We start from the raw sequence: 18,672 nt of genomic DNA, 5'->3' as shown, positions 1-18,672 counted from the left end.
TACAGTATATTCACCAGGGGCGTAACCAGAAATGAATTGGTGGTTGGGCCTGCAGGAATTTGGATGGGCCAATGATTGGATGGGCCTGGCAGGGCCTAGCTCCCCAGCTGGGGGCCTTCGTCCACCCAGGCCCACCCATACCTATGCCCCTGATCTACACTAACAGTATCCCTGAAAGCCATTTGATGCTATGACTGAGGATTGCACACGCAAGCTCCGGCTCTTTCTTAAAACCAAAGCTTGTCTGCACAAATAATATGCACCACTCTCGCTATTTGAATATCTCGAGGAGAAACGCATTTAATTGATACTATGGTTAAATCAGGATTTACGGGTGGATTTCGGGTGTGGATTCGCTCGGAAGTTGGGAATTGCATTTCCATAGGCCCGAACGGATCCTGTGCGGATTGGAGATTGTGAAATATATATGTGCATATTTACAATTGCAGTATGGCGGAGAATGCGGGGACCTGTCTGTTTAAGGCCTTTATTATCCAAAACAACCTGGCCTAGCCTCACACCAGCCTCGGCCCAAACCATTACCATAATTCCTCTCCCTAAGTCTGGTATGTGACTGTTTATTTTCCATCTGCTCTGAGAGGGTAAAATCCCTAATCTTGTTTGGGAGATGGGGGTTAACCTTCCCCCAGAAACCCCCCTTTTTAATGTATTTTGGCGGAATGGAAACAGCCTACTCTTTAATATTTAGTCAGGAAATCCAAAATCAGAAAGCTATTAAAGTCATGTTAAATAGACCTGCTCAAGGGAGAGAGAGCCGAGGTGTTGTAGCTCACGTTTCATACGCCTGTACGTAGTACATTTGAGGACACTGTCAGCCTCACGCCTCAACTCTCCTTGAGTCAACTCTCCATTGATAAGCCTCGACCTCAGATGTCCTAAAATGTGCACCAAATGCCAAAGCAGTGTTTAGGCCCCACGCGTTGTTTGATTGGCTGTATCTCCATCAGTGTGACTCGTGTCTTCAAGACGAGGCTCCCAACGGAGACCTGTCAACAACATGTAGAGCGTCTCACTCTGCTCCTGCATGCCAACTGTGGAGATGACAGTCAACGTGAGAGGTGTAAACAACATTACAGTTGTATGTATGACTATTGACAGAGCATATCTGGGTCACAGGGAAGAAAATAACCAAAAGGCATCAATGTATGCTTTTCCCAGCGATTTGACACAGCCCAGAGACAGCCAGATTCAAACTGCACAAGGATTTGACTGTATTAGAATGGAACCTGTTTGAAGCATAACCACTCTTTTTCTCTCCCCCTCTCTCTCTCTCTCCCCCCCTCTTTTTCTCTTTCTCTATCAGATGACTCGGTGTATGAGTCCCCGGAGCCCTTCCTGACAGACGACAGCACCGGTGGCTGTTGCATGGCCGCCCCTTGCCTCTCCCTTATGCTAGCAATGCTGCTCACGCTACTCCTTTCCTGCTCATAGCATCCTGGGCCCGCAGGCCGTACCCCCATTAAACAGCCCCCCACCCCCAGCCCCAATCGACTTCCCCTCAAATCTGCCACCTCTGACCCCCTATAAAGGGAGAAAGTGACACGACTCCTCCCCATTTCCCGTCCTCTCCTTCTCCCATACCGGTCCACTCTCCTCCACCTCTAGACAGGCACCACCTGGACACCGTAAACTCATACTGCCCCTCCCTCCCTCCCTCCCTCCCCCACCCACCCAGAACCCTCCTCCCTCCAACTCCTCAGCGGAACCCCTGCTTCATGACCACTGGCCTCTGACCCTCAGCACACAGCTCAAGTCCAGTGGGCGATTAAAGGGAGTATTCCTGGGACCAGGAAGGAGTCCCTTAAAGACCTTACAAAAACAGCCTCCCAGCTACCGAGGAGTGCTGGGATGTGCAGGAAGTGGAGGGGGTGGGTTTGAAATGAACTAAAAGGAGGACGAACTCCTCTCCCACCCTTTCTTGATTGCCGATGGATCGACAGTGACCGTTGTCGTCGACAGCGACGTCTTCTCCACTTAAGGACCCTCTCGTGTTCATCTTCGGACTGTTTGCGTTTCTCTATGAGTCTTTGTGCTTTGATAATGCCCAATAGTGTCCCACCTGTACATGTTCATTCTGTTACAGTGTATTATATCGTAGTATCTTTCTTTAACTCCTGCAGCGATAGATCACAGCTGAACCGTCTTTCTTTCTCTCTCTATCTCTCTTCTTCTCTTCTTTCCTCTCTTCTCGTGTGTCTCTGACCAGTCTCTAATATCCTGGCAATTTCTAGCAGTAGCAATCCAGAGTAGATAAGGACCTTTTCTGTAAATCTGCCAAAGACACTTGTTGAAATTTTATACGAGGGGGGGGGGGGGGGGGGGGCAGGGGTGTGGGATGGCGGCGCTGTGGCTATCCAACAAGGTCGTAAGCAGCCATAGAGCTCTGTGTAGACCCTCCGAATCATGCCATGGGGGTCCTATCACGGACAGTAGGTTGATGTTTGCCATGAGTCTTGTCCTGGTGGCAGAACTGAGCGATTTCCTCTTAGATAGGCCAGCTGCAAAGTCAAAATTGGCTATATTGTACAAATTCAAACTAAAATGCAGTTTAAAGTTAGGGTTAGGGGTTAGAGTTAGGTTTAAAATCTGATTTAATGACTGTGTGGCTGTGCCAGCTAGTGTCCACTCTGCAGAGCTGCCTCAAGAACAAGATTCATGGCGAAAAGCGCTAACCTGCTTACGGACAGGGCAGTGTAGATTTAAAAAAAAGAATGTTCCTTAAGAAAACAAACAAATGAACCGTTTTAAAAATGGCCTTTTTTCCACTGGTGCTGATTTCAAAACGAGTCTCCGTCTCAAGCTGCGGTGCTGAGTAGAAGTGGGACATCCTGTAGTGGTGAAGTGTTTTGTGAATTTCAGGTTTTGCTTTTTGTTTCCCCATCCTTCCCTCCTCTCATTCTCCCACGTTTTCTTCTCTAGCTCCCTTCTCTCTGTCTCTCTCATGCTCTGAATGTGAGTTTTCACCGCGTGACGTTTTTTGCCGTGTGACACATGCCCATTGCTATGTCAGGTCCCCTTGTCTCAGTCCCACTACTACGGCTGTTGGCCGCTGGGACTTTTCCCGGAGATTGAGATAATGGACAATGTGAACTCCCCATGCACTGTGCAACCTAAGGGACCGGGGCCTCCATGGACAGCAATGGGGAGATGGATGGCCCCCAAAATACTAGGAGTTTGGAATCTCAGTAGCACTTTCGCTCACAAAATGGACTCTTCTGTTTCATGAAGAAGAAAGAAAGAAATGAGAAGAAAAGACGGGGACCGAAGTGTATGTATGAGGATAATTTTGTGTCTTTGTGATAGAACGCTCCTCATGATCATGACGTTACACAGAGAGCTGGCCTACAACATCCGCAGGAACTCAGAAATAAACAACCATTTTAAAAAAAGTTCGCTAAATACAACTTTTATATTTTACTTTATTCCATGTTATTTTTTACTTTACTTTTCAAAAAAGCAGCAGAAATTATTCATATGTGATATGAAATTATAATGTAGACCCTTGAATTACTAGATCGATGATGGGACAGTCTCTGCAGTCAAACAAGTCTAGAGAAGTCAGCCATTTGCTATTGTTGTTGTTGTTTTCCTGCTTGTATCACAATGCATTCTGGTACTTGTAGTCCTGTAATCATTATTTTTTAAAGGTGAAGAACATGGTGTGGTTATCAGATCAATTCCTTTTTTAGTTGGTTTAAATGTGGATGAAACCTGTTTTGATTTCATATGAAATGTTCTTGTTTTGGCATAGGAAAGTTATGGGGGGGAAATGGAAAAAACACAAATAAAGCTTTTTTTTGTCTGTAGCGGAAATAGCTCTGGTTTACAGTGTGACATGTTTATACTGTAGGCTACAGACTGAATACATCATCAGAGTATTCAGAACTGCTGTTTCAATCAAACATGAGCTCTCAGCCACTGTTTCGAGCGTCTTTACCTAAAGTAAATTGCAGTCTAATGTTGATAAGCTGTTTTGTAGTTTAAAAGGATGTCTGCATATATTCTTTGAAAAGATTTCTTGTTTTTTGTACATTTTGTTAATGGTTGCTTGTCAAAAAAAAAAACATTAAAACAGTTCATGCATTTAAGAAATTGAACTTGTTAGAAAGCTGGGGTGGTTTAACATGGTCAAATCTAAGGATCGTCCCTCAAGATTTTCTAAAAGGTAATCAATTTGATGGATTTGCCACTTCTGACAATTCTCTTCCCTGTGATGCATGCCTAGCATAAAACCTATTTTAATCAAAGAACAGACTTTCAGACCTGTGCTGATTGAATTCTAGTGAGTGTTCAGAGGGAAGATCATTTCAGAAATGTATCAATCAGTGTTTGATAATTTCACAACAAATAAAGCTTCCACTAAAAGTGGCCTCTTTGATTTTGGCTTTAAAACCATGAGCTTATCGCTCGATTCTGTCCGTGTCGCTACCTCACCACTTCCCAAAGAGCTGCTCTGACTGGTGTGAGATTGACTCATCTCGCTCAACAAAAAAAACTAGAGAGAACTTTTCTATATCTCATGAAATCAGATGTCCCAGAGGATTATGCAAAAGGCCTAGGGGGGATTAGAGAATGATCAATACTTTGCCATGATACCAGTTCCCTCAAATGATACAAGTTTATACTGTTTTGATACAGGCTCCCTTAAAGTATAACAACTATTGCAATAATAATAATAATAATATAATACAAGAAAATAGTAAATGAAATTCGAGCAGAGACACAATACTTAATTATACCTAAAAACCTAAAATACACAGCACTGGTTCCTCCCTCCATGTTGATCTGAACCATTTCTGTTCTTTCAGAAGAGATGTGGGGGGGGGGGGGGGGGGGGGGGTTGTTAGAAAAGATGGTGGAGTCGTGTTCGGGAAATGGGGTTTGATAGCAGTGAATGCTGCAGGTACCTCATGCTGGCAAAAACTGGTAACCTGGGGAGACTGATAAAGAGGAGATGGTATAATTGAGGGTGCATTGGGATGGGTTTCTCTCCACCATTTCCCTTGTTTTCTATTTTTCCACCACACCATCCCCCGTTGGAGATTCAGCTGGGTGTCTCTCTCTGCTATTTGTTTGCTGAAGCATACTGTGCTTTGTACTTTCAATACATCGCAGGCAGTCATATCTGCATTGACCATCTCCAATGGACCACTACCCCTTATGCAGCCACATCCGACCACCTGTAGACGTATTGAAGACATCTCATCTGGGGTTCGGTGAGAATATGATTTCCTATAATGACCGTTACATGAGGCCTAGATTTTTCTCTGTCCCCGAGACATGCACGCCTATGACTCACGCAAATGTTTGAGTTACGAACACAAAGTTCAAGTTTGGATTCAGCCCCATGGGCCTGTAGCTTTCAGATGGAACTCCTGTAATCACAACTGTAATCACAGATGGATGATATTAACCCAGTTTTTAAGGGCTAATGGAGCAATCTCAATGGCCCTCTGCTGTCTCTGGTTATTGCAGTAATGGTAATGGGCTAGCACAACTGTTTCACGGGCCTCTCATCTGTTCTCCATTATAAGATATCCTTCTCATGTTTTCAGTCGGCGCATCTAACACAGGTACAGTACATGGCTAACGTTACTAATGTCTGTTTATGACTTACTGATCTGGTTTGTTCGGAACTTCGTTAACCATGCGAAGGATATGAGTTGGCAAACCCTGGAGAAAGTGGTAAAGGAAAAGACCAAAGATACCCCTCCTCTTCTTGGCCAATTACCAGATGAAGTAGCGTCGCCACTCTTTAGCAACAGGAGTCTGAAGTTCCATGGGGAACTCTTAATAGAAAAACAGACTGATTAGTTATCCTCTGCTCCTGGACTCATCTTCTCCCTCTGGTCCTCTATTGATCCTCATCTTTGTTTTCTTTTGGTTCAAGTGTCTCTCCTACATTCCCTTCTTGCAAACAGCGGGCCCATGTGAGATGCCGCCACAAAGCACTGCTTGACCTTTCCACAATCAAACGGCCAATAGCTGAGGGCCTATCAAGCCCCCAGTGTGAGTTACTTCGACAGCTCTGCTTTGCCAAGAGATTGCACCCCAGGCGTCGCTTAACAAGATAATGCACGGCCGCTATCATAGCTCACTCAGAGCCAAATCGTGACTCGCAATCTTAAGCTGCGAAACACCCCGCCCCAGAGTTCTCCTCGACGACGTGTTGTACTTAGTCATGAAGAATTCTGGCCAGCCGTACATGGAGCAGGAGACAAAGTACTGCAGTTTCGGTTCCTGTTGTACAGTATAGTTTTTACCCATTTCTGGCCTCCAAAATCACATCATAGAACTCCAACAATGTCGGTGAGTCATTATTATAGAAGAGACATGTCTGTCGTGATCTGTAGAAGGTATATTGTTTCAAATTGTATTCAGACTAATTTTCTGTGATCGAGGTCACGGCACCAACGTAACCATCCCATTATTGAACAACGTTGGCTGGGTCTTCAGGTCTGAGGTAAGGTTACGCTTCAACATAGCCTTATAGCCGCTTCAACAGCCTTCCTTAGTGATCTACCTCACATCTATGACGTTACCTTATCATGTTTTCTCATTCAAAGTATATTTTGTCTATGTGCTAATGAGAAACATGACATGGCAATAATGATACTAAGAAAAGCGTCAACTGCTTACATCAAATGCAAGACTGTGCGATATTGCATGGTGCCTACGCAAGATCTGTTGATCATCAAAGATTGATGACAAGTGTGTTTTCCTTTGAACTTTCCTCCCCTAGCCTTGCTAAAAACAAGCCCTGGGGTGGCAGGTAGCCTAATGGTTAGCGCATTGGGCCAGCAACTGAAAGGTTGCTGTATAAAATCCCTAAGCTGACAAGGTAAGAATCTGTTGTTCTGCCCCTGAACAAGGCACTGTTCACCGGTAGGCCGTCATTGTAAATAAGAATTTGTTCGTAACTGGCTTGCCTAGTTAAATAAAGGTTCAAATAAAACACAACCCTCGCTTCACAGGCCAGTTCTCTCCCACCTTTCTTTAACTTCAGGACACGTACTCCAGCGGTAACTAGTTACAATACATTCTGTTTGCAATGTTAATTTCCTTCATTTAACACATATTTTAGCATAATTAACAGGAACGAGACAATCTGCTGCTAATTGATTCTGCATTCGGCCAGATGATTCTCATTCACTGGAGCCTTTTTCCACTCTCTCAAATACAAGAGGGTGAAGGACTGGCTTTCTTTATTAATGAGCACCATCTGTGTTGAGGAAGAATGAGGGAAGAGAGAGAGAGGAGGGGAGGAGGAACAATGTTGTGTAGGTAAAGCCAAAGAGGTGCAAAGGTCTGTTGCAAAGATAAAGATTTAAGACTATCATAAAATGACAGGATGTAAGAAAGTTTCAGAATAGAACTCTATTGAAGTCTGTGTATCCGGATTATAAAGCCAACAGCAAGTTACTACTTCCCCTAAGCTTGGAGAGAAACTTGGAACTCCGAACATTCACCCATTCTAATTGTCTCTTTTTCATAGATTCCCCCATTTATTTAAGTGTCTTTCATGCAAACTGAACCAGTTCATAAGTGCAAGCAGATGTCTCCTCTCTGTTCGGAGAAGAAGGGTGCTTCAGGCACAGAAACTCCATCCTTGGCATTGAGCGCAAACCGTGCAAAACAGGTTCTCCTTTTTATGTTATTTTATGTAGGCAACAGGACAGGCGTTTGAGACCAGCGCCAGATATACCGTACTCAACACGTGATAGGCTACTCAATGTACAGTACCTCAGGTTTTTTTTCCCCCACCCACTGTGCAAACGGTTGTTTTCAGAACAGTCCTTATGACACATTAATCATCTGCATTATTCACACTGTGAGTCAATGTTTCAGGAGAATAGTCATTTTATCATTGTTAATGAAACAAGCACAGCTCATTACTCTGTGCGAGGTAAATCTATGTCACGCTGCGCCTCAGGTTAGAGAGAATTATAATCGATGAGTCAGGGCGCAGGGGGTTAATATACAATGAATGCAGGTTAGATCTAATTTATTTATCCATTTGTTCATGTGCTGCACTCCATCTTAAACCCTTAAATGAGATGCATGCACTCAGGCACATTCGATACCTCCCTATTTACCATTCACCCCCTCCAAGTGTGTACACTTCCACATGTAGCAGAATAATAATGTTAATGTTGTGATCCATAGCCTCAACCAGACCTGTTGATCTGTCCATAGCCTCAACCAGACCTGTTGATTTGTCCATAGCCTCAACCAGATCTGTTGATCTGTCCATAGCCTCATCCAGACCTGTTGATCTGTCCATAGCCTCAACCAGACCTGTTGATCTGTCCATAGCCTCAACCAGACCTGTTGATTTGTCCATAGCCTCAACCAGACCTGTTGATCTGTCCATAGCCTCAACCAGACCTGTTGATCTGTCCATAGCCTCAACCAGACCTGTTGATCTGTCCATAGCCTCATCCAGACCTGTTGATCTGTCCATAGCCTCAACCAGACCTGTTGATTTGTCCATAGCCTCAACCAGATCTGTTGATCTGTCCATAGCCTCATCCAGACCTGTTGATCTGTCCATAGCCTCAACCAGACCTGTTGATTTGTCCATAGCCTCAACCAGACCTGTTTATCTGTCCATAGCCTCAACCAGATCTGTTGATCTGTCCATAGCCTCAACCAGATCTGTTGATCTGTCCATAGCCTCAACCAGACCTGTTGATCTGTCCATAGCCTCATCCAGACCTGTTCATCTGTCCATAGCCTCAACCAGATCTGTTGATCTGTCGATAGCCTCAACCAGACCTGTTGATCTGTCCATAGCCTCAACCAAACCTGTTGATCTGTCCATAGCCTCAACCAGACCTGTTGATTTGTCCATAGCCTCAACCAAACCTGTTGATCTGTCCATAGCCTCAACCAGACCTGTTGATCTGTCCATAGCCTCAACCAGACCTGTTGATCTGTCCATAGCCTCAACCAGACCTGTTGATCTGTCCATAGCCTCAACCAAACCTGTTGATCTGTCCATAGCCTCAACCAGACCTGTTGATTTGTCCATAGCCTCAACCAGACCTGTTGATCTGTCCATAGTCTCATTCAGACCTGTTGATCTGTCCATAGCCTCAACCAGACCTGTTGATCTGTCCATAGCCTCAACCAGACCTGTTGATCTGTCCATAGCCTCAACCAGACCTGTTGATTTGTCCATAGCCTCATCCAGACCTGTTGATCTGTCCATAGCCTCAACCAGACCTGTTGATTTGTCCATAGCCTCAACCAGATCTGTTGATTTGTCCATAGCCTCAACCAGACCTGTTGATTTGTCCATAGCCTCAATCAAACCTGTTGATCTGTCCATAGCCTCAACCAGACCTGTTGATCTGTCCATAGCCCCAAACAAACCTGCTTCGTATTGATATACAGTAATAAACATTGAATTTGTAGATTCAATTAAGCCAAGCACATTTTCAGAGTAAAGGAATGTGATTTTGCCAGAACCTGAAATACAGGTTTTGATTGAATAGCTCCCTCAAGTTTATCGCCCTGTCCTTGTTTGCTGGGTTCTGAGAGGTAATTTACATGAATTAGCGTAATAAGATAAAGATTTTATCTTCTTCTTTGTGCTACTTTGTGCATGCTAGAAGACATGCAGGGTCTTGATGCGCCGTGTGAGACGTGGAGTGCAACAGTTTGTGTAGAAAATGAACAGCGGTGGTCTGTTTTCATACAAGGATCAGATTAGATTTAACAAGAGCTAACTGTGAAATGGATAAAACAGGCTTGGACAAACTATAGTCAGGATCAACAGTCACCATCAAATTGAAAAGGAGTGGAGACCTCATTGAAGATGGTAAAAGACGAGCAAGCCGTCTCATTTACATTTAAATAGACACACACAGTTGAGACGCAGGGAGGGTAAAATAAATATTTGCATTTGTGGTCGATTTGATTAAAATACTTTGGTGCAGCAGAAGAGGGTCCACAGTTGGTTTTTTTTTGCGCTCTGACAACAGCATCTGAACTGCAAATCACGACTTGAAAGCTAAATTGAGTTTTTTTTTTTTTTGTCTTTCGAAAGCATGTTCAGTCGTTAGATAGAAACGCACCGTATCAGACAACTACATGTAGATTAATGTGAATTAATTTAATGTCAAGCCTCATCTAACCTGTCAAGTATGTCAGCAACACCTAGCTAACTTCGGCTTAGCATTAGCATATTTCAGTACAAAACAGTGTGGTAGGACCCCTGACAACATACAAACACCCAAATCACATCGCTAAATATAGTTTTCAATTCGTTTTGGTTATTAAACAAAATTGTTTAACACTATTGTTTGAGTAATTGTGATTCATTGAGTGAACTATCAACTGCTGCAACCTATCTTGTTACTTATTTAGTTCATTTCTATCATTCTACTTTTAATATGCCAATTAGCAGATGCTTTTATCTAAAGCAATTTACAGTCATGCATGCATACATTTGATGTATAGGTGGCTCCAGCGGGAATCAAACCCACAACTCTTGGCATTGAAAGTACCTTGCTCTACTGACTGAGCCACACAGGACCATTTCGTGTTTATAGTGCCATATTCACAGGACTAAAGTCCAGCTTATGAAAGGTAAAAATGGTGACCTTCCATTACTGATGTCTCTTCTGGCAAACAGCAAACAACTCTCAATAGTCCAAGTCAAAGCAGCCATTCTAGAGGACACAAAAGGTCCTCTAGAATATTCAAAATAACAGACCCTCTCAATAATCCAGTTCACTCTTCCATTCATTTTCCATTACAACTGTTCTTTCATGATGTTAAAAAAGGCCAAGTTGCCCCAACAACCCCCCCCCCCCCCCCCCCCCCCAAAGTCACAGGGACGTACGATGATATCATTTCCTGCCACAAAGCCAACCTCCAGAATGACGGGTGGCCCACCATTACAGGAATGATGACTTTGGGTGACTTACACTCTGGTTGCAGTAATTGCCCAAGATAATGGCATGTTTATATGTGATATTCATGAATCAATTTGGTGAATGGATTCTGTTTTATTGAAATCGGGAATATCCTGTAGATAATGAGGGGGGTGTGATCTAATGTTATGGTTCATTGCTTTGTATTGATATACTCTAACTAAGTAATTATGTCCAATCTTGGTTCAGGCTATTTGCCCTTTCATGAATAAGGAAAATAATGGGGGAATATGACATTTCTGTAAGATTGACCAGTAAGCAGTGTTCATTCTGAAGTTCATATAATGTTACATATAAAGGGACATATAAACATTTACTATAAAGAATGCTGCTTTTGGGACGGGCAGCAGGAATTATTCACTGGAGAAGCTATGGGGTAGCTTGGTCATTGCATAGGGGTGCTTGTAATCTTTGGAACATATGCACGTGAACACACATGGACACGTGCACACACGCGGTCACGCCCGTGAGGTGAGAGAGAATGACGTCGAACTCGACCACCAAATATTGTCAAATCTACACGTACTAAATGTGTCATTGAAAATCATGTAAGGATTTGCAAGACACCAAGCAATACACATGTTAACTCCCAAACAACAGCCCTCCATTAGTCCAATGACAATAGGCAAATTAGCTTGTGTTCAGTATTTTACAGCTAGAAGCCTAATATTATAGCTATAGGAAACAAAATGGTTATCGGCAAATCTTTAGCTAGTAGCTAATGTCGATTTGCTTGCTAAGTTTGAACGTTTACAAGAAAAATAGGCACTTGACTTCAATACATCCTCAAAAACATGAACAATCTTACTGTAGAAGATCCCCCTTTCAAATGATTTCAGGTGAAAATTCCATATGAGGGGATACATTCCATAGCCTACTAGCTATCATTGTAGAAGGTCTGGCTTGCTGGCTACTAGCTAATATTTAAAACAAGTCAAGTGCAACAATTTTGAAACGATAGGGCTCGAGTCAGTACACATTGCCTGTAAAAACAGATCAGGGATTAGATACTGTACCCACACATCCTGATTTAAACCTATTTTGCTAGCGATTTAAAATATCTGACTCTGAATCAGGGGATAGCTACAGATAACGTTTACATAGTCCAAAGATATGTCAGTCAGCACAACATTTCAACCACTCAAATTCAAGAGATTCTGGCTGAGCCAATGAGGAGGCACAGTGTTATGTAAGCTGGACCGGCTCCCTGAGGAGTCAGAGCTCAAATCAAATCAAAGTTTATTGGTCGCGTACACAGTTTGAGGTGTTATAGCGAAATACTTGTGTTACTAGCTCCTAACAATGCAGTAAAATGTCAAAGAATTAAAATGTAATACAAATATGTTCAAGATAAAAAAAAATCAAGAACAGCGGGACAAATCTGTTTAACAACTCATAGCACTGTAGCAGTAATAAATTCAATCTATGTGTATGTACATCGGGAGAATTTACATGAGATCAGATAAGAATGATATGTACAGCAGTAGTTATTTTATAGTAAACCACGTTATACAGTGCATTGAGAAAGTATTCAGACCTCTTCCCCTTTTCCACATTGTGTTATGATACAGGCTTATTCTAAAATGGATTAAATAAAACATGTCCTCATCAATCTACACACAATACCCCATAATGACAGTCAAAACAGGGTTTGTAGAATTTTCGCAAATTCTGGAGAAAAAAAATCCAAAAAACAGAAATACCTTATTTACATAAGTATTCAGACCCTTTTCTATGAGACTCAAAATTGAGCTCAGGTGCATCCTGCTTCATCATTGAGATGTTTCTACAACTTGATTGGAGTCCACCTGTGGTAAATTCAATTGATTAGACATGATTTGGAAAGGCACACACCTGTCTATATAAGGTCCCACAGTTGACCATGCATGTCAGAGCAGAAACCAAGCCATGAGGTAGAAGGAATTGTCCGTAGAGCTCCGAGACAGGATTGTGTCGAGGTACAGATCTGGTGAAGGGTACTAAAATATTTCTGCAGCATTGAAGGTCCCTAAGAACACAGTGGCCTCCATCATTCTTAAATGGAAGAAGTTTGGAACCACCAAGACTCATCCTAGAGCTGGCTGCGTGGCCAAACTGAGCAGTCGGGGGAGAAGGGCCTGGAGATGGGAGAACCTTCCAGGAGGACAAACGCCTCTGCAGCACTCCACCAATCAGGCCTTTATGGTAAAGTGGCATGACGGAAGCAACTCCTCAGTAAAAGGCACAGCCTGTTTAGAGTTTTCCAAAAGGCACCTAAATACTCCCAGACCATGAGAAACAAGATTCTCTGGTCTGATGAAACCAAGATTGAACTCTTTGGCCTGAAAGCCAAGCGTCATGTCTGTAGGACTCCTGGCGCCATCCCTATGGTGAATCATGGTGGTGGCAGCATCATGCTGTGGGGATGTTTTTCAGCGTTAGGGACTGGGAGACTAGTCAGGATCGAGGGAAAGATGAACGGAGCAAAGTACAGAGAGATCCTTGATGAAAAACTGCTCCAGAGAACTCAGGACCTCAGACTGGGGCGAAGGTTCACCTTCTAACAGGACAATGACACTAAGCACACATCCAAGACAATGCAGGAGTGGCTTCGGGACACGTCTCTGAATGTCCTTGAGTGGCCCAACCAGAGCCCGGATTTGAACCTGATCGAACATCTCTGGAGAGACCTTAAATAGCTGTGCAGCGACACTCCCCATTCAATCTAACAACACTTGAGATGATCTGCAGAGAAGAATGGGAGAAACTCCCCAAATACAGGTGTGCCATGCTTGTAGCGTCATACCCAAGAAGACTTGAGGCTGTAATCACTGCCAAAGGTTCTTCAAAAAGTACTGAGTAAAGGGTCTGAAAACGTATGTAAATATGTTAGTTCAGTTTATGTTTAATACATTTGAAAACATTTCTAAAAAACAGTTTTTGCTTTGTCATGATGAGGTATTGTGTGTAGATTAATGAGGGAAAAAAACAATTTCATCAATTTTAGAATAAGGCTGTAATGTAACAAAATGTGGAAAAAGTGAAGGAGTCTGAATACTTTCCTAATATACTGGACAAAACACACATCACGACAAGAGAGACACCGCAACAGTACATAAAGAGAGACCTAAGATAACAACATAGCATGGCAGCAACACATGACAACACAGCATGGTAGCAACACAACATGACAACAACACAGTAGCAACACAACATGGCAGCAGCCCAACATGGTACAAACATTATTGGGCACAGACAACAGCACAAAGGGCAAGAAGGTAGAGACAACAATACATCACGCAGAGTAGAAGTAGGGAGAAGCGTATTTTGTAATAGTGAATAAAAACAGTGTTGACAGTGCTGAATAAAAACATAGTCATGAACTTACTCATAAAACAGCAATCTCTCTATGGTCATGGTTTTAAAAGTTATTCAATCTCACGTAGGCTAGTATCAAACTTTGCTGTGGCCGGGGTCATGGAAGATATAGGCATAGTGATTTGAGCTATGCGATTGGCCAACAGATATCCCGCTCTGCCGGGTAGGCGGAGTTTGTCTTTTCAGACAAAGGAAATAGTTCAAAATGGTAGCACTTTGCCTACCCGGTGCGCAGGGCTTCTGAACCAAGTGCACCTACCGCCAAGACCGCAACACAAATACATTTCTAAAAAGGAGTGCAAGCCTTAATGATGGCCTACAGAAATGTTTGGTGATCGACTAGGAATGCCTTGAAGATCGACCAGTCGATTGCGATCGACCGGTTGGTGACCACTGATATAGACTCAAATCGTTAAAAACAAGTCTATTGACATATTAAAACATTATTCATGTATTTCTTGGAGGTGCTAATGGGGGTGCTACAGTATGCCTATTCATGACACCGCTTCAGCACCGTCTAGCACAGCCATCACTGTTTTGGGAAGAGATAGTCTCCTACACTACTATAGCAATGAATAACGAGTTGGTATTTACAGGCAGTAAGGTTCGATAAACTGGACCTCTTTCTTACATTAGTAGTAAGTAATGCAGTTTAATCAGCAGTAGTACACCTCTGAATTAATTCACTGTGTTAAGTGTATCTTTGCATAGATTATGCATCGAACATGAAGTCCAACTCTTTGTCAAACACCGACCAGGCCAATCAACACTGACATTATGGTACTGAACTGATAGACTTCAGTTTGAAGCACATGTTTCCAGCTGTTAGTCTTATTTTCTCTCTGGGGACAAATTCGGATGCAGGTCAATGAGTTTAATAAGGAAAAGGTCAGATCAACATTGCTTTGTTCTGCCTCTAAATCCTATATTGTCCTCCTGGAATGTTCCTGCTGTAGCTCACATTATGACTGTTGACTTTGGGATTTGGCGGATTCATACGCAGAAAGAGCCTAGTGGGTCATTGACTGGTCATGAGGGTGGTAGCGACTTAGCCACACCTGGGTTCATATACTATTTGAAATCTTTCTAATACTTTGAGTGATTGCTCTACTCAGCCTACAGTGCCAGATTTGCAGAGTTTGCACTATTCAACTATCCTATTGTTACCATTGTGCCAGGCAAGCTCAATCAAGCCCAAATAAAGTAATTTCTAATACTAGTTAAACCCAGGTCTTGGACCTCTATGGACAGGAAGTCTCCCTGAGGGGTTTGTTGCTCCTTTCCTACCCGTTAAATCATTTTGCCCTTCAAATGAAATCATAGAGACTTGCAGTAAAGTGAAAAATGAAGAGACCCATGAACCCTCTGCCCTCGTTGCTCGGTGCACACTAACGTAGTTTGTCACAGGCTGCTTCAACGCAGCTCGGCGGCGTCTTTGTAAGGCAATGTTTGGGTTTGAGGAAGAAGACAGACTCTGTCAGCCAATGAAGTTAGAGCGCTAATGGACATGTGGTGTATGTTGGGATGCTATAAACTATGGCTAATTGCTAATGCGTAACGTTGATATGTTAATGTCCACTATGCAATCTCCGGCCATCTGATTCTCCTCAGCGAATTTACAGTGCGGATGGGTCTTCGAGCTCCTTGCCGCGTTGGTAAGGGATTGCGCAAATCATCCACAACAGCTGGCAAAGATGGAGATGGTCCATTAGCAAGGCCCACATACGATCTCTGCCGTTAAAATCCACTTACCGAAATTACAGTCACTTTAGGTTTTTTTCCGGGTTGTTGTTGTGCTGAGTGAAAACGCTCAACTGAGATTTTGATCCCTCACAAACCCAGATAAACAGCGAGGGGGAGGGGGGGGGGGTGTATTTGAAGGAATATATTCACTGCCTCGATCAGCACGCTATCAGATACACAATGACCCATTCCCCCCACCCGCTGTACACACTTTTTCTTCCAGCAACAAACGCCACAATGAGGAGGAAATGGAATTAATAATTCATAGGCGACTGGAGAGAGACTGGCTTTTCGGAATCAAGTGTTTTGTCATTTGTCTCCTGTAATCCAGATGACCCGGTAATTGAGTGTTTGAAGTGGTGGCAAAAAAAAACGCTGCAACCAAAGGGAGAGTGGCCTGAGGGTGTTGTATGGGAATGCCATGTTCTTGACATGATGATGGTGTCAACTCCCCCCCCCCCCCTTTCTTCTTCGACACACTAAAAGAAGCCCAATTGAATCCCCAGTCACCTCCATTAGTATTCAGAGGAAGTAAGGAAGTTACCAGACGAAGATCTCCTGCCACACACACAGACAGGCACACACATGAACACACACAGAGACGTACAGTACCAGTCAAAAGTTTGGACACGCCTACTCATTCAAGGGTTTTTAGTTTATTTTTTACTATGTTCCACATTGTAGAATAACAGTGAAGACATCCAAACTATGAAATAACACATATGGAATCATGTAGTAACCAAAAAAGTGTTAAACAAATCAAAATATGTGTTATATTTTAGATTCTTCAAAGTAGCCACACTTTGCCTTGATGACAGCTTTGTACACTCTTGGCATTCTCTCAATCAGTTTCACCTGGAATGCTTTTCCAACAGTCCTGAAGGAGTTCCCACATATGCTGAGCACTTACTGGCTGCTTTTCCTTCACTCTGCAGTCCAACTCATCCCAAACCATCTCAACTGGGTTGAGGTCGGGTGATTGGAGGCCAGGTCATCTGATGCACCACTCCGTGACTCTCCTTCTTGGTCAAATAGTCCTTACACAGCCTGGAGGTGTGTTGGGTCATTGTCCTGTTGAAAAACAAATGATCGCTCCAGAATGCTGTGGTAGCCATGCTCGTTTAGTTTGCCTTAAATTCTACATAAATCACTGACAGTATCACAAGCAAAGTACCCCCACACCATCACACCTCCTTCTCCATGCTTCACGGTGAGAACCACACATCTACCCTGTGTCTCACAAAGACACGGCAGTTGGAACCAAAAATCTGTCCTTTGGTCTGGACTCATCAGACCAAAGGACAGATTTCCACCGGTCTAATGTCCATTGCTCATGTTTCTTGGCCCAAGCAAGTCTCTTCTTATTATTGGTGTATTTTAGTAGTGGTGTCTTTGCAGCAATTAGAGCATGAAGGCCTGATTCTCAGTCTCCTCTGAACAGTTGATGTTGAGATGTGTCTGTTACTTGAACTCTGTGAAGCATTTATTTGGGCTGCAATTTCTGAGGCTGGTAACTCTAATTAACTTGTCCTCTGCAGCAGAGGTAACTCTGGGTCTTCCTTTCCTGTGGCGATCCTCATGAGTGTCAGTTTCATCATAGCGCTTGATGGTTTTTGCGACTGCACTTTTGACTGAAACTAAGTTCTTGAAATGTCTGGATTGACAGACCTTCATGTCTTAAAGTAATGATGGACTGTCATTTCTCTTTGCTTATTTGAACTGTTCTTGACATAATATGGACTTGGTCTTTTACCAAATAAGGCTATCTTCTGTATACCACCCCTACCTTGACACATCACAACTGATTGGATCAAACGCATTAAGAAGGAAAGAAATGCCACAAATCAACTTTTAACAAGGCACACCTGTTAATTGAAATCCATTACAGGTGACTCATGAACCTCATGTGTGACCTCATGAAGCTGGTTGAGAGAATGCCAAGAGTGTGCAAAGCTGTCATCAAGGCAAAGGATGGCTACTTAAAATATATTTAGATTTGTTTAACGCTGTTTTGGTTACTACATGATTCCATATGTGTTATATCATAGTTTTGAAGTCTTCACTATTATTCAACAATGTAGAAAATAGTAAAAATAAAGCAAAACCCTTGAATGAGTAGGCGTGTCCAAACATTTGACTGGTACTGTACACCTTTCCCATGCGTTACACCCCCCCCCCCCCCCCCCCCCCCCCCGCACCTCGCTCACTGAAGACAACAACAACATGTTGGCCAACTGATGAAAGCTTGAGATAAAATCCTCCCCAATTTTCCTCACTCGGCAGCTCAGGCTGATAAAGCCATTGAACAGACAGTGAACTGACAGTGAACAGACTTGGTTATGGGCAGATAGCTGACCTTTGTGAAAGACAAAACAATAGCACAGACTGAGATTGGAATAAGTGGCCAGGTCTGCTTGGGAGGTAGAGAGACTTTGACTAGGAGTCTCCATTAAATTAATTTAATAGGAGGTGTAGGATGACAGGATTGATGTATCAGACGACCAGGGATTGCCATGATACATGGAGTAAACTCTTAAGAGACAATGCAAAGTAATAGTCCAATGCCCTCTTATGTTTAATTGTATCACCTTATTTATCTTGGATAGTA

The 18,672-nt window shown here is 43.1% G+C and overlaps 1 protein-coding gene across 1 annotated transcript in view; it reads left to right on the top strand.

Annotated features, from left to right (window-relative positions):
• Positions 1–4,390, top strand: part of LOC110524088 (ephrin-A2) — a 142,605-nt gene extending 138,215 nt beyond the window's left edge. Inside the window, exon 4 of the mRNA XM_021603412.2 lies at positions 1,325–4,390. Within this exon, the coding sequence (XP_021459087.1) occupies positions 1,325–1,452 (128 nt within the window). The 3' untranslated portion in view covers positions 1,453–4,390. The remainder of the gene's footprint in view (positions 1–1,324) is intronic.
• The last annotated feature ends 14,282 nt before the right edge of the window (positions 4,391–18,672 follow it).

The sequence above is a fragment of the Oncorhynchus mykiss genome, chromosome 5, assembly GCF_013265735.2.
Source record: "Oncorhynchus mykiss isolate Arlee chromosome 5, USDA_OmykA_1.1, whole genome shotgun sequence".
NCBI classification, from domain to species: Eukaryota; Metazoa; Chordata; class Actinopteri; order Salmoniformes; family Salmonidae; genus Oncorhynchus; species Oncorhynchus mykiss.
This window is presented reverse-complemented; position numbering and strand designations above follow the sequence as displayed.